Source organism: Cygnus atratus, chromosome 9 (assembly GCF_013377495.2).
Source record: "Cygnus atratus isolate AKBS03 ecotype Queensland, Australia chromosome 9, CAtr_DNAZoo_HiC_assembly, whole genome shotgun sequence".
Taxonomy (NCBI): domain Eukaryota; kingdom Metazoa; phylum Chordata; class Aves; order Anseriformes; family Anatidae; genus Cygnus; species Cygnus atratus.
The window spans coordinates 12,627,942-12,641,991 of NC_066370.1; the positions used below are offsets into that span (position 1 = coordinate 12,627,942).

Here is a 14,050-nt window from a genome sequence, read left to right on the forward strand (position 1 = left end):
CAGTCAGGGGTATCGCTCAATTTATTAAATTTAAGTGGTATTTGCTTCCAGGCAGATACACTTTTAGTAGTTTCCAGTTAGCAAGTTTCACTTTGACACTTCATTAGCTGCTTTTGACATATTGCCTTGACCCCTACATTCATCAGCTTCTGGAAGTGGAAGGTACAGAGATAAAATGCAAACCTTTCTGCTCATCATTTCAGTCTCCGGCACTCGCTGAAGATGAAATATCCGTGTCACAGCCAGTGTTCTGCTTCACTTGTTAACTCTACCAACAGCTGCACTAGCACAAGGCCGTCATAAATAGCACAACACTGTGCAGTAAAAAATACCAAGGCCATTTCTTATTCCTTGTACCATTATGCCATGGCTTTTTCTGCCTTTGCATGAGAAAGAGAATGTTTAGAATACTTGCTTTGATGACCTAAAGTTACCTTCATCTTGTTTTCACATCCCTTGCATCCATAAAACCTGAGCACTTGTAAGATTGCTTGTAGGGCAAACCAATATTCCTCATATTTGCTTCAGACCATGGTGAACTTTGTGGCTCAAAGCAAGGTTTCATTCCTCAGGACTACTGAACTGGAGTTTATCCATACCTTAAAGTGGAAAAATAAAGAAAACTCCAAACTCAGTGTAAGTAGAGAAGAAAACAAACTGCCCTGTAAATACAGATTTAAGTCTCCAGCCTTTTTATTTATACAAGGATTCAAAGAACATATTTTAACTTTAGATAAACAGTGCAAGAGAGTTACAAGTACCTTGGTAACAGAAAGAAATAGATAACTGTCCAGCTATGCCAATAAGTGAAATAATTCTTACTCCTGCAGATAAAAATGCATCTGTTTAAAGCAAAGGTGGACTTTAGATATTTTGCTATAATTTAGCCCCTACCAAGCCCACCAGAAAACAACAGGCAGTTTGTCATTTGTAAATGATAAGTAGCTGCACTCTCAAAGCCTTTTGAGACCCTCACCCTTAGTTAAAACATACACATTATGGCACAAAAGAGCAGGCTGAAAGACAGAGACACTTGGAAATCCACTATTTCTGGTTCTTCCTTTTCCATGGACAGGAGCCTTTGTTAACATTCTTTTCTAGACCACCAACCTCCTCTGCACTCCTGTGAAGCAGAAGGCCTTTTCAAACCAAACCATCATGAGTCACCAACCTGCTAACATTGAAGCAAATGTTTCTTCCCCAGCCACCCCTGCTCCCCAGAGCTCCCCAGTAACACAACAAATCCAAAGCTGGAGCCCCTGAGTGATTCCCACAGGACTAGGGACGTTTGTCACAATGTTTTTGAATGGGAAGGAGCCCAGGAAACGTCGCTTGTAGGTACTTAAAAGGCCACAGGCTCTGCACTTGCCTGAGTGCAGGTCTTGGGGCTTGTTGGACCTGGGCTGATTTTCCCTTGAGCTGTGCCAGCAGCTGTCTAGCAGTCAGGTAGCCACAGCCTGGGTTCAGAGCCATACCGAGTCAATGCTCTGGGTGCACTCAGCCCTTCTGGCTCCAGCACTGAGCGCAGCCCCAGGCTGCAGTGGTGGGGCTGTGCCCTGGCTACCAGCCCCACTGGTCATTGCAGTGGCTGGGGAAACCACTCCGCGACAATGAAAAGAGCAGAGAAAGTGAGTAATGGGGAACCAACAAAAAGGAGCAGTGTAAGCAGACTGTGCGAAAAGGTATACGAAATAACGCGAGCAGACCTGGGAGCAAGGAGCAAGGAAGTGTCAATGTCAACATCATGCACCTCCTGGCAACAAGGGGCGAGAGCCCCCGGCACTGCTTCTCACCCTCCTGGCGCAGAGCTCAGGGTGCAGGTGCTCACTGTAACCCCCAGTTCTGCTCAAGGAAGACTGATGCATTTGACCTGAGGTCCCGGAGGGCCACTGAGGTGTAAGCCTAATACCAGCAAACAGGGGAAGACATTAGGAAGGGTTTCTTCTGCATAACGTTTTTTACTGTATTCTTCAGGCTTTTCTGTATTACTTTGGACCATCAGGTTTTATTAGTGGAACAAGACCAATGATTTGGGCTATTACATTGTTAAAATATTAAAAGGACAATCAGTAAATTCTTTGCTTTACATTTAAGGTGTGCTCCTCGGTGCCTGTAAGAAGCTTTGTAGTGTAAGAGGCTGACAACAAACTTTAACTGCATGGAAATGGAAACAACAAGGACTTTCCTGTTATGCAAAGCAGAACCTTGACCTCAGTAGCCATTTTTTAACATTCCAACCCAACTGTTTTTTGAAGAGGATAAAGTGTTTTAATGCCCTCCTCCCCCTTTTGCTTTTGCATCTAAAGTTTCTGCAGGATTGGTTTTACCACTGGGTAGAAAAAAAAAAAAAAGAAAAAAAAAGACAAACTCTTTGGACCAGTAAAAGTAATGTGGAACTTGCTACATTTCCAGAAGTAAATCTGTATAAATCTATGACTTTTAGTTATCTGCTCCTGTATTTGGAAGGATCTAGTAGCATTGTCCTTTAGCCAACAAGCAGCACCCTGCCTTTCATTTCTGAAGCCCTACCAGATTAAATCAGTTTCAACCTTACAAGAAGTGGAGTACAAGGCAGGACGGGCACAGCACCATCCGTCACTGTGACTCAGTGTAGCCACCAGTCAGTGCTGGCCAATGTCTCTGCCCAGTTTGAGGAACCCGCAGCTGCGTTGCGTGGGCCGAGGACGAGGCGGGGCAGGAGCCCCTGCTGGCTCCCTCTGCCAGGGGGGGCTCCATGCAGAGAAGCGCCCCTCTGTGTCCATCTGCACCAGCTTTCGGCATTACCTTGCTCATGGTCTCACCTTCTCTTAAATTGCATGTTCTAGAAACTGCTAATGTTAAAAACTGTGTTTTGTTTTTTTTTTTAACCTTTTTTAGAAAACAGCTAAACTCCAACCCCATAAAGTTTGCTCAGCCCAAAGACACATCTCCTCTGGCAGGACAGAGTAGAAACATTTGCTGCACAGACCAGTAACGCAGAAGATGAGAGATACACCTCTGCCCTCCCTCCCTCTTACAGAACAAATATATCTGAAACAAAACCAACCCCATAAGGACGAAGCCCATCCAGACACGATGCCTGTGTTGTAACCATGGCATCTGCTAAACCAACATCTCTAGCAGATGCCTGCTGTACCCTTGAGTTAAACAAGCCTTCTGGACACCCCAAAGGACACAGCCCTACAACAGAGACAATCCTACAGACACGTGAGGATATTTATATCTCTCCTGGAGCACCCTGGTGCTGGATGACCCAGAGGCTGCTGGGACGGGGCAGCAGCAGGGTGACCTGGTGCTTCCCTGAGCTGTAACAGAGCCACAGGCACGCATCTGACCTGCCCTCTTGTGCAGTCCCTGCAGCAGGTAGGACAAGTGTGTGGGAGGGTGGGGAAGGGATAGGGAAAGCAGGACTTCACTTAAAACCCTACAATGCAACAAGAACAAACACCAAAAGAAAAAATATCTCCAACAAAGTGTCCCGTTTTCTCAGTAGGTGCTACCTGTGAGTCATTCTTCTGGGTAGAGACACTGCCATTGGCTAATTGCCACAAGCTCTGCTCTGCCCTAAGGTTTGGGGTCACTCCCTCAAGCGCCTGGCGTGAGCTATCACAACCAGTCACAGCGCTCTAGTTAGTACAAAGTCCCTGGTCTTTCTTACTACCACAAAAAAAAAAAAAAAGGGCATTCATATCCATGGCTGGGGCCAGAGGAGGAAGAGGCAGCACAACTGTCTGTCTAGTAAAGAATCCTACTGTGCATTTTTTTCATTTCTCTGTTACCTACTACGGTACTGCACTGCAAGTAGAAATTGGACCATTATTACTTGGGTAAAAAAATGGCTTTCCGACTAGCATGCAAAGAAAAAATACCCCAAACCCCAACCCCTAACACTCATTCCCAGTCACTTACTTAGATGTAGGCATTTAAAAATGCCGTCAGCTATGAGCTCTAGTCAAGAAACCCATTTGTGACCTTTCCAAAGTAAAAGGGAGATCTACGTTTTTGGGTCCAACAGCCACTGCCAAACTGTTTCAGTTCAACCCACCGCATCTGCTCACACTCCTGCGTACACAGATGGAAGTGAAGGGTCAACTCTGCCTGTTGAAGAAGTACAGAAGGAAACCGCGAAACAGTCCCTGAATGCAGCACTTGAGCAGTGCTGTGACCTCAGACTCTCCGCGTTACGAAGCGGTGATATTCTCAGCCCCCGGTGTTCTTTAGGCAGCAGTATGTTAAGCAGTGCTCTGGCCAACGGCTGGGTAACAAGATCAGGGAAATTGCATATTCCACTGCGGGCAGCAAAAGAGCTGCCCTCTGAGGGGCCGGCTGGGTTTCCCCAAGAGCCCCCTCTGCAAAGGCTTGTTTCAGCCCCAAGAGCCAGTCTGTGGCAATAACAAAATTAAAACAATGAGGTATGGAAAGAAGGGCCCAGCATTGGGGAAGAGACCAAGAAAGAAGAAAATAGCTCGAGCACTGCCAGAAATAGCAAACAACTGAAACCTTTTTCTCCTCCCTCTTTTTTTTTTCTTTTTCTTTTTTTTTTTTTTTGCCAAGGTGAATTAATTATGTCCTTTTGTTGGTTGTTTGGTTTTGGCAAAGTGAAGCCCTCAGACGCAGTCTTTTTCCTAGCTGTGCTAGTGAGTTACCGCCACAAGTGCTGCACAGCGATGAAAGCCACTGAAAGGAAGAGGAGGAAGGCAGAAGGCAAAGATCTGCTGCTGGCCCCACTGATGCCGTGTCCAGACTGCTTAGGAATAGCGTGCGTTTCTGGCTGCCTGGTGCTGGGGCTCTTAGAAAGTCTTTTGCCACAGACGTCATCAGGACAGCTGTCACCACTGCCAGAGCCGCTCATGTCATCACCTGTGGAGAGACAACGAGGGGGTGAGCCCAGCCTGCCTCCCTGGTGGTGATGTCCCTGCTGTCTCCTTGTGCCCCTGCACCACCCTGCCTGGGCTGTATCTAAGAGTTAGTGTAAGCTGTTCACATGGAAAGGAGAGATCCCTCAGGAACTTGTCCCATCCCACCAAACAAGGCTGGCGAGAGCCCAGCCCATCCTCCTGCAGAGAGAAAAGGTGCTGCCCCATCATGGGGCGGTGGGGCACAGGGACTCAGGCAGAACATAGCGGAAGGGTGACACTGGCCACGGCAGGGACAGAGGACAGTTTCAGAGAGCTTTTGGAGCAGATGGGGGCAGTGGCCTCATCAGCCAGGCTGGGCTGAGCTTGGGGAGAGCACCCAAGGTTTCAGTACGGTGCCGAGAGCAGTGCAGCCCCAGCCACCCTGCAGCAAGTCGGATGCACTCAGACAAGACCCTCTGCAGCCCGGAACCAGAAGCCAGGTCACGGTGACACCTCTCTGCTGCAAGTGCGCACGAGGGCTGTGGGCTGCTGGGACGGAATGCTCAGCCCCAGTCCAGCTCTGCTACTCACTCGCGTCTTGGAAATCCACGTCATTCCCGATGTTAGCGTTGCCCAGACGGTTTGTCATGATCTTTAGCTGCATGATTTGCTGGCGAATGGTCATGTCTGGCTTGGTGATGTCCACCTCCACCTCCGGGTTGTTAATCTGATTAGCTAAGCCATCCCCCATCACTTCAGGCAAGTAACTGCGGAGGAAGGTGACAGGTTTAGATGTCTGCACCCAGCTAAGCTCACCTCTCCCCACTACAGACACCGGTGATAATCCAGCCTCTTTGAAGCACAGAGAAGCTGCAGTCAGTGGCGTCAGCTTGTCCAACAGCCTCGAGCAGGGCAAGGAGACTGAGTGCCTGTGCCTGCTGCGAGCTGAGCAGAAGGGGCTCTGCATCTGGTCACGCTAAGGCTATGGAGAGTAAAGTCCATGCAGGAAGGCTCTTGTGTTCGCGATGATGCAGCCAGCTCTAGGGATGGCCAAGCTCTGCTGCCATCTGCCTGCTCTGGTTAAATGACTGGCACCTGGGATGACCGAATCCCTGTGCCCCACGAAGACCAGACAGGTCCCCAGGGAGGCTTCAGTGAACTGGAAACTGTCGGCCAGAAAACAGCACTGCGCTGCTCACTCCTGCAGCGCCGATCTGCTCCATGAGGACTGTGGAGAGGTGTGCAGCAGCTGCCAATCTTCCCTTGCAGCCATTCTTAACCATCAGTCATGGGTGAGAGGTGTTTCTGCAGCTGCTGGATGTCACCTGGGTGCCTCCTCTCATGAGGTACCAGCATTGCAGAGCAGGCATGGTTAAAGACCTGCATGCAATTCTCAGCAACAGCCCTGGAGTTTGGGAGGCAAATCCAGCCCTTCTGTCTTACAATTGCATGCAGTATTGCAAAATCGCTCAATTAGTACAAAACTACTCAGTCATTTTTTGGCAAAAGCATCTTGATGCTTAACCCTTCAACACATAGCAAAATAAACCTTAAACCCTGCATCTCCCAACCCGTAACAGTGCTGTCCTGGCACCTTGACCCTCTCCATACCTGCCCTTGGTCATCCCATTCCAACACTTGTCATCTGCCGCTGAGCTGGCCATTACTTTTTTGCTGCACAGGACACTGGGCAGGGTGACCCAGTACGACTTCAGAGCTGTCAGATTCCCTTTGGCATCTAAAACCTATAAAGAAAGAGGATGCTCAGGGCCAGGGGTGCCCCATGGTTGTTAGAAGGACAAAGATTCTGGCTATTTTTTCATCTTACCACATGGTCGTCACATAGTGATGACTTTTCATCACATAGTCTGTTTTTATGCAGACAGTGAAGTGTCACCAACTTTCCCCTACAGACCAGCCCTCAACCCAAGCACCCAGGACCAACAGTTACATGCCAAGGACTGTGCTGGTACTGCAAGGTTGACCGGGAGAAGATAATTTTCTGGATCACGAGGGTAATGCCAAGAAGTAGCCTTAGTGGGAGCCAGCTGAGGTCTGCCAGGGTGGGACATGCTGATGTCTATGACCAAGGAGCCTCTGAAATGTGGGACCATAGCAGCTCACACGGCGCATCACCCACAGAACCCAAATCCCCCACAGAGCAGTTGGTGCTCTCAGAACAACAAAGCCTCAGGTCCCAGAAACACAAAGGGACTGCTCTCCCCACAGACAGGGCCCTGTGGTCCAACAGTCCAGGCTGGATGCAGCATGCAAGCATGGCCACCCTGACGCACCAGCGGGGAAGGAGCTGTGAAGACAAACTCACCAGCATCTCCAGTGCTACTGCAGAGGATTTTGCTTCTAATGTGACCTTCCCCCGCCTTTTCTTGTCCTCATTGCTGGAGCCTTTCGTGCTGATTTTGGGATTTCCACAGCCTTGGAAAACCTGAAAAACAAACCAAACTCTCTACTCCATGCTCTGAAACTATTTACTTAATTAATTAGCACTCCACGGTAATTATTATTATTATTATTATTATTATTATTAAAGTATAATTATCTTTCCTACTTGAAAGATCCCTAAGATTCTGGTTTAGTTTCTGGTCAGGTTACTCTTGTGCCAAGACTTATTCTCAACACACTGTAACTGTTTTTAGTTACCACTGTCAGGCAAAATGTTCAGAAAAAAAACAAAAACAAAAATTAGCATGTTTTTGTATGAGTCACTAATGTTGATACTAAATTACATCCAGCAATTTTATCTATTCCTATGACGATTTAAAAATAAAATTCTGGGAAGTCTTAGAAGAACAAGATGGGAGTTGCTTGCAGCAGTGGTGTGAGCTTTGAGACTGCAGAGCATGTGAGCCGCTCTGGTTTGCATGACAGACCGAGGTGAGACCACCCCAAGGACTCCTGCAATAGGCGAGCACACTTCAGCAGTTTGATACCCCCTCAGACCAGGAGAGCGCTGTGTGAGGAGGTATGTCCAGATCTGTCAGGTTGGATGTTTCAAGGCCAAATTAGGATGATGGACTGATTTATCTATTAACTTCGGGTACTTCCTGCCATCCTAACTGCCAGCCCAGCCACCCTTTGTAGCCAAAGGAGAGCAGAAGCCTGGGCTAGTCCTGAGCTTATGTGACGATACTCTTTATCTGATCATCGTTTTGCCATACTCAAAGCCAGAGCCTGCAGCTGCAGCAATTTGCAGCTGCAGAGCTCTGTTGCCAGTGCCACCAGCAAAGGCTGCCACATTCCCCTGGTCACCAGATCTTACTGAGAAGTTTATCAAATACGTTTGGTGGCTCTGGTCAATAGGCTAGACTATTTTTACCCCTTTTCGATTTTATCAGATTTACTATATGTCCCTCAGAAACACCTTTATTTGCAGATGATGTCATCATGGACTTGCTTTTATGTGGACAACCTTAGTCTCACCTAACAATGAGAGAAAGAATATGGCCTTTCATGTTAGAAAACATAAATGAGCACTTAGATGCATGCTCCTGTTAGTCTGTGACACGTGCCAGTGAATTCCTGCTTGGCTACGCAATATTTTTGGCCCTTCCCTTCTCCAAGATCCAGTTAGGGCCTGCCCCATACCTTTCATCTGCATCTTTGCCCTAACTGTGGGATAGCTGCAGGATTTGGGGAATGCCTGGGCAAAATCAGAAGCCCTGGAGGGCTGTTTTTGTTCCCAAAGCTTCTCTCACCTGCAGCTATAGGAATGATTGTGGTTAAGTGGATAAATATACTAAAAATAGAAGACCAACAGAAGAAAGCTTCTTGATATGCTTCTTGAAAGCCAGGTGAGCATCAGGAGAGCCTGTTTTGTACTCTCCAGATGGACTGCCAGATTGCAGCTCTGTCCCACAGATCCAACCTGATAGCCTAGTGTTTCTATTGCACAACATCACCCCTAGGCAGGTTGAAGCAGCTGCCTTCTGTCACTAGCGTAAGAAGGACTGTGCGCTTTCTCTAACTGCCTCAGCCCAGCCAAAATACTTCAAGGCTCTTCAGACACAGATGCATCTGAGAGCAAATGCACCATGCCTCCCACAGTCCTTGCATATGCAGTCCCACCTGCATGTCTGTACCTAATGGAGGCTGGCTGTGGCAGGGAGGAGCATTTGGAAATACCTGAGAAGGTTTTTGTTTGTGTAAGACAGTGGTTTCCTACCATTAAAAGAGTGGGGATTTTATCTCTCTCTTTCATCCTTCATCTCCTTTAATTCATTTGAATAGTGAGCGCAAAAAACATTTGGTCCTGATGGTTACACATGGTATATCCTCAGCCAGGCCCAGGCACACACACTTACCTTGGCTGTGATTGAATCTTTGTTTTCTTGCAAGTTGGAAATAGCTTCAGAGATCCTCATGTGAATAGTCCCTATTACTGTGTCTACGTTGTATGGTCCATCAATCCGATCAGCCACTATGACCAAGGAATCTAGTAAAATAAGACAGAGACATCCTTTCATCAGACAAACCAAGTTAAAGCTCATGCTCATTCCGGGTGGGGCAGGCCCCTTGGCAGGCTTGCTGGAAAACATCTCTCCATTTTCACTACTGCCCAAGCCTATGCTTATTTTCCTCTGGAACGGGACAGATTGCAGAGGGGCTTGCTGCCCAGCACACAGGTAGAGCCATCCTCAGTACCAGAGGAACAGCAGTCATCTGCAAATGGCAAATCCAGCCTGTGCTCGCTCATACAAAGTGACAAACATTTCTAGGGGTGCTGCAGAAAGGAAAAAGGGAAAATTGATGCAGAACTATAAAGTAATGCATAGCTATACTTGGACCTAACCCTCCTAACTCATAGCATGTCTTCAGCAAAGCCAATAGAAAGTGCCAAAGGTGTCCAGCTGGAGTTAAAGAGGACCTTGGGACAGGACCCAAATTGTTCTTAGATACCTAAAGTAGGATCTTAACCAGGTCTAACTTTGTGAGTCAAAAAATTTAATTCTGAAAGCCACTGCTAAGCTGCTACTGCCTCAGTTTTCTACCATGTCTGCTTTAGTAGCCCGGAGGCCACACTATGCATAAGCTTCATCAGGATTTAGGGACCTGGCATTCAGTTACTTGTGACCTCCGATAGCTCCAGTGTGGTCTGCATCCCCTGGGGGGACACCAAAAGCTTCCTGGCAGGACAAGGGATCTTGCAGAGCACAGGGGTGGTCCACGCTCATTTAGAAAAGAAAGTGTTTCATGTTCCTGTGGCCTCTCCATATGGAAAAAACACCTGTGATAGCTTCATATATAGCTAGCTTATAGAGCTAAGCTATAGATAGCTTATACCTTACCCATCAGCCTGGCATGAGACTGTCATTGCACATGGTGTGATGCTGCAGAAAGCTTATTCAGCATGAGTCCATTCTGCTGATATTATCCATGAGCAATGAAACCACCAGGTGAATTATACCCAGCAGTTGAAGAGAGTACCAGTAAAACATGTCCTTCATCCTACAGCATCTCACAGTGTGTAGGTGACATGTATGATAACGCTTTGAAGCACTGAGGCTTCCCTTTGAGCTGCACAGCAGATTTCCTGTGAGCAGGAGTCTGGCCAGCCAGGCCACTAAGAGGGACCATCACGCCACTTCAAACTTGCTAGGAAAGTGTTCAGTCTCTGTCCTGTGCAAGCCAGCAGGACTCGTCAAGAAAACCCCAAATTACCTTCCATGAGGTTGAGGTGATGTTGTGCAGAAGCACTAGGTCCACAGTGGAAGTATTATGTCAACAAGGAAGGCCTGATCCTGAGCCTGCTGCTGCCAATGGAACAGCATGCACAATCCTCACAAATATTTTCTCTTTGCTATTCCATGTCTGATGTTCGGACCCTGACCGCTCTCAGAGAATGACCAAACTGTGCAAGTAGTAGAGGCGGGATAGCACAAATGCACAGAAGATACCAGATCATGCCCACAGAGCTCACAGCCTGTGCTCAGGTCTATAATGTAGGATTTAACAACATGCAAAGGCACAGACTGGGAACAGTATGTATTTACTTTCAGCACTTAAAAAAGAAGAAAACAGGTCTTGCCCATTAGCTTGAGCAAGAATGGAAACAAGGGCCAGAGTTCCTGAGTTAATATACTCTCTTTTCTTGCAACACAGTCTTATGGCAGTACTGATTTCTACAGCTAAACATGCCATACAAGGCAGAAATGTTTTTTGTATGCTGGGTAATAACATCTCCTGCAACATTAAAGAGCTTGCAGTCTAACTCTGCTGCCACTCTGGGGTTGTGGTGTCATCTTCAAGACTGTATTTTTTCAGACAATTTTAGCCTGAAGATGTGATCATCTTGAAATACAGACATTTAAATCAAAGGCTGCATCCTCAAATTAGTGATAGATTATATTTGATCACATACTGTAAGGATTTCCTTTAGTTTGACTTGCCCTGATTTGTCCAATTGAAGAAGTAACACTGTCTAGTTAACAAAGTCCTCTACAGCTACGTGGAAGAGCCTAATGGTGCAGAACGGACAATGCCAGTGAGCTTCTACGTTTGCCTGAATGTCTTGCTCCAGTCTTTGATCAAACTATGACATTAAAAGGTACAGCTGCAATTTGTAAGAAGCTCCAATTTCCTCCTAGCCATCAGCTCCTGACAAGACCGGTGTCTCTTGGGCAAGAGGAACCCACAATAATTGCAAAACGCACCCAGAACTGCCTCCCTGTCCATCAGCGAGAGCGGTACCTTGACCTTGCAGGAGGTGGGCAGTCACCCTGCCAGGAGAGCAGTGACAGGTAACAACTGGCTTGCTCTGGTCAGAAAGGCCAAAGCTTAATCAAAATCCTGGTGTAAAGCCCCAAGGGAAGGGAATATTCCTCCCCCTCTTTTACAGCAGGCTCCCAAGCTGCTCTCACAGGGAGCACGACCAATTAGCTGCAGTACATCGCCATTTGGTTCGTTAGCTCCTAGCAGGAGGCAGGCAGTTGGCCAATGCACCTCCCTGAGTAAGTGCCCTGGCCTCTGTATGCAGCAGTTTGATCTTTAGTGTGCAGTGTCCCTGGAGAGGCAGGTGACACTCCTTGAGCTTCAGTGGGACTCTCCTTGTCAGCACCATCACACATCAGTCCCCAGCCCGCCCACTGGGCTGCAGCTGGCTGGTGGAGCTGGCGTCCTGATGGCCAGGCAGTGGGCGCCGAAAAGGGGAAAGGTCAAGCCCAAAGCTCATCTGCCCTGCTGCCGCCTCCTGTCGGCCCAGACCGTCATCAAGGCTCCCTTGGTCTCGGATCACTCCAGGTCAAAATGTATAACCTGGGAGAGAAATGGGAGCTTTCTGGGCACACAAGGAGCAGTGAGAGCTTTACTAATGCAAACAACCTCCCTGATGGCCTGCAGCTGGGAGAGGACGTGCTGTAACACCGTCACACCATTTTCTAAATGCAGACCCTTACTAGCCTTAAACCACATCCACCAGCTCTGCAAAGCCACTCTTGATAGTTGTTCATTTTTAAACCAGAGGCCACAGCCTCTGGAAAAGCAGCTGAATGATACACAAGGTCTTCTTGAAGGAGGCACTCAAGTTTGATCAGGCAATGCAGAACTTCTTATGGAAATGCCTGGTAGAAATTCTCTGGTCTGTGTTGCACAGGAGATCAGATCACACCAGCACAGTGATATTTCTGGCTTTAAACTCAATGAAATGGACACCTCTATAGACATACAACCCACTTCAAGAGACCCACCACCTTAGCTGCGTGAACAAACAAAAGAGAAATGAGCTCTTTTCTCATTTAAAATACAAGTCTAATTTTCCCATTCCTCATGTGACCGTTAGCCTCTCCCTCCCATGTACATAAGAGGCCTCCTTCCATTTAGAAGTAATTCTGATCCCTTTGCTCTCCACCCATGGAAAAAGTTTATGGCTTCATGTTTCTAGACGACCTCCCAGAGAGGGCTGCCCAGTGCTTCCCATGTGCTCTCATAAATGGTCTCCTATGGATGAGGAGGCAGCTTGGACAGTGTGGTAGCAGGATCTGTCCCTGAGCCTCACAATTTGGGAGGGAAGGACAAACCAGTTGAATGCTGCGTGTAGGCAACCCCTAACAAAGACAGAGAAGATGAAAATGCCTGAACCCTTTGGTAGCCATACCAGCGGCACTTTCTAATGGTATTAAAGCCCAGCAAAATGTCCTGCAATAGCTTCTACACATTGGATCATGGGCAGAGAAATAGAAGTTAAGAGCCTCCTTGAGTGCTTCCAATGGTCCTTTCTTTACTCGTCAAACACTACCTCAGAGAGTTCAAAAGGTGCCACAAGAGGCGGCTATACTGTGGTGCAGTAAGGCCATCTTACCCATCAGGTACTTCCACTCGGTGTTCAGGTCCGCCTGGTTGGCCAGGCAGCCCTTCACGACATTCAGACAGTAGTTGTTGCACGGCTTCACGCTGGACATGCCCCGGCAGTGTGGGCAGTACATCAGCTTCATGATGGCGCGGGTGCACTCGTGGCTGAGGGATACCTGGGGGAGACGAATCACAGTCAGAAACACACGCAGGCGAGGGGGGTGAAGGCGTTGCTCCAAAAGGCAGCGTGGCTTCCCAGGTGAGTGGCCCTGGGAAAGATGAGTCCCCTCTCACCACCTCTCCTTCCCCCCACCCTCCCTTGGTGTCACCCCTCACTGGAGGGATGGGACCTCAGAGTCCTGTTGGGGAAAAACAGGGAAAAACTGTAAGTGGACACCATCATTTTTCCCCGTAACGGGAAAAACTGCTGAGTAGGTACCATCTCCCTTCCAGGCCAGGTCTGCCCCCCAGCAGACAAAAAGGGAACAAGCACAAGCCTGAAACCAAAGAGCCCGTTCAGTGTCTTCACCACAGCTGAGGGACATGGAGCTCAGCAGCACTCGGCCCCACCACGCCATCACAGCAACGGTCACCATCAGGCACGTTTAAAGGCTGAGCGTTGTGGCAAGGTCAGGCTTGTGATAACTGAGCCTGTCCCTCCTGGTGCTGTGACCACAGGCTCTGGCTGTGTGACCCTGCCACGTGCCCAGCAGGAGCCATGCCCTCCCTGCAGGAAGGATGTTGCTGCAGATGCAGGTGTCCCACCACAAACTGCAGCTCCGGGCTCCCGAGGGAAGCACAGCAGGGGCCAGGACGTGAAAAGTTCTCAGCTGGCATCTTTGGAAAGGAGGATGGTGTTGGAGAAAGATTTGAACAATTCCAAAACTATGGGAAATTTTGGAATTGCC

At 48.2% G+C, this 14,050-nt stretch overlaps 1 protein-coding gene across 1 annotated transcript in view; it reads right to left on the reverse strand.

The window, feature by feature from the left end:
* Window positions 1-670: 670 nt before the first annotated feature.
* GPC1 (glypican 1) overlaps window positions 671-14,050 on the reverse strand; it is a 200,637-nt gene continuing 187,257 nt past the window's right edge. The window contains exons 4-9 of the mRNA XM_035544950.2: window positions 13,153-13,318; window positions 9,161-9,291; window positions 7,165-7,284; window positions 6,450-6,583; window positions 5,430-5,605; window positions 671-4,860 (exon numbers count right to left, since the gene is read on the reverse strand). Of these exons, the coding sequence (XP_035400843.1) occupies window positions 4,643-4,860; window positions 5,430-5,605; window positions 6,450-6,583; window positions 7,165-7,284; window positions 9,161-9,291; window positions 13,153-13,318 (945 nt within the window). The 3' untranslated portion in view covers window positions 671-4,642. The remainder of the gene's footprint in view (window positions 4,861-5,429; window positions 5,606-6,449; window positions 6,584-7,164; window positions 7,285-9,160; window positions 9,292-13,152; window positions 13,319-14,050) is intronic.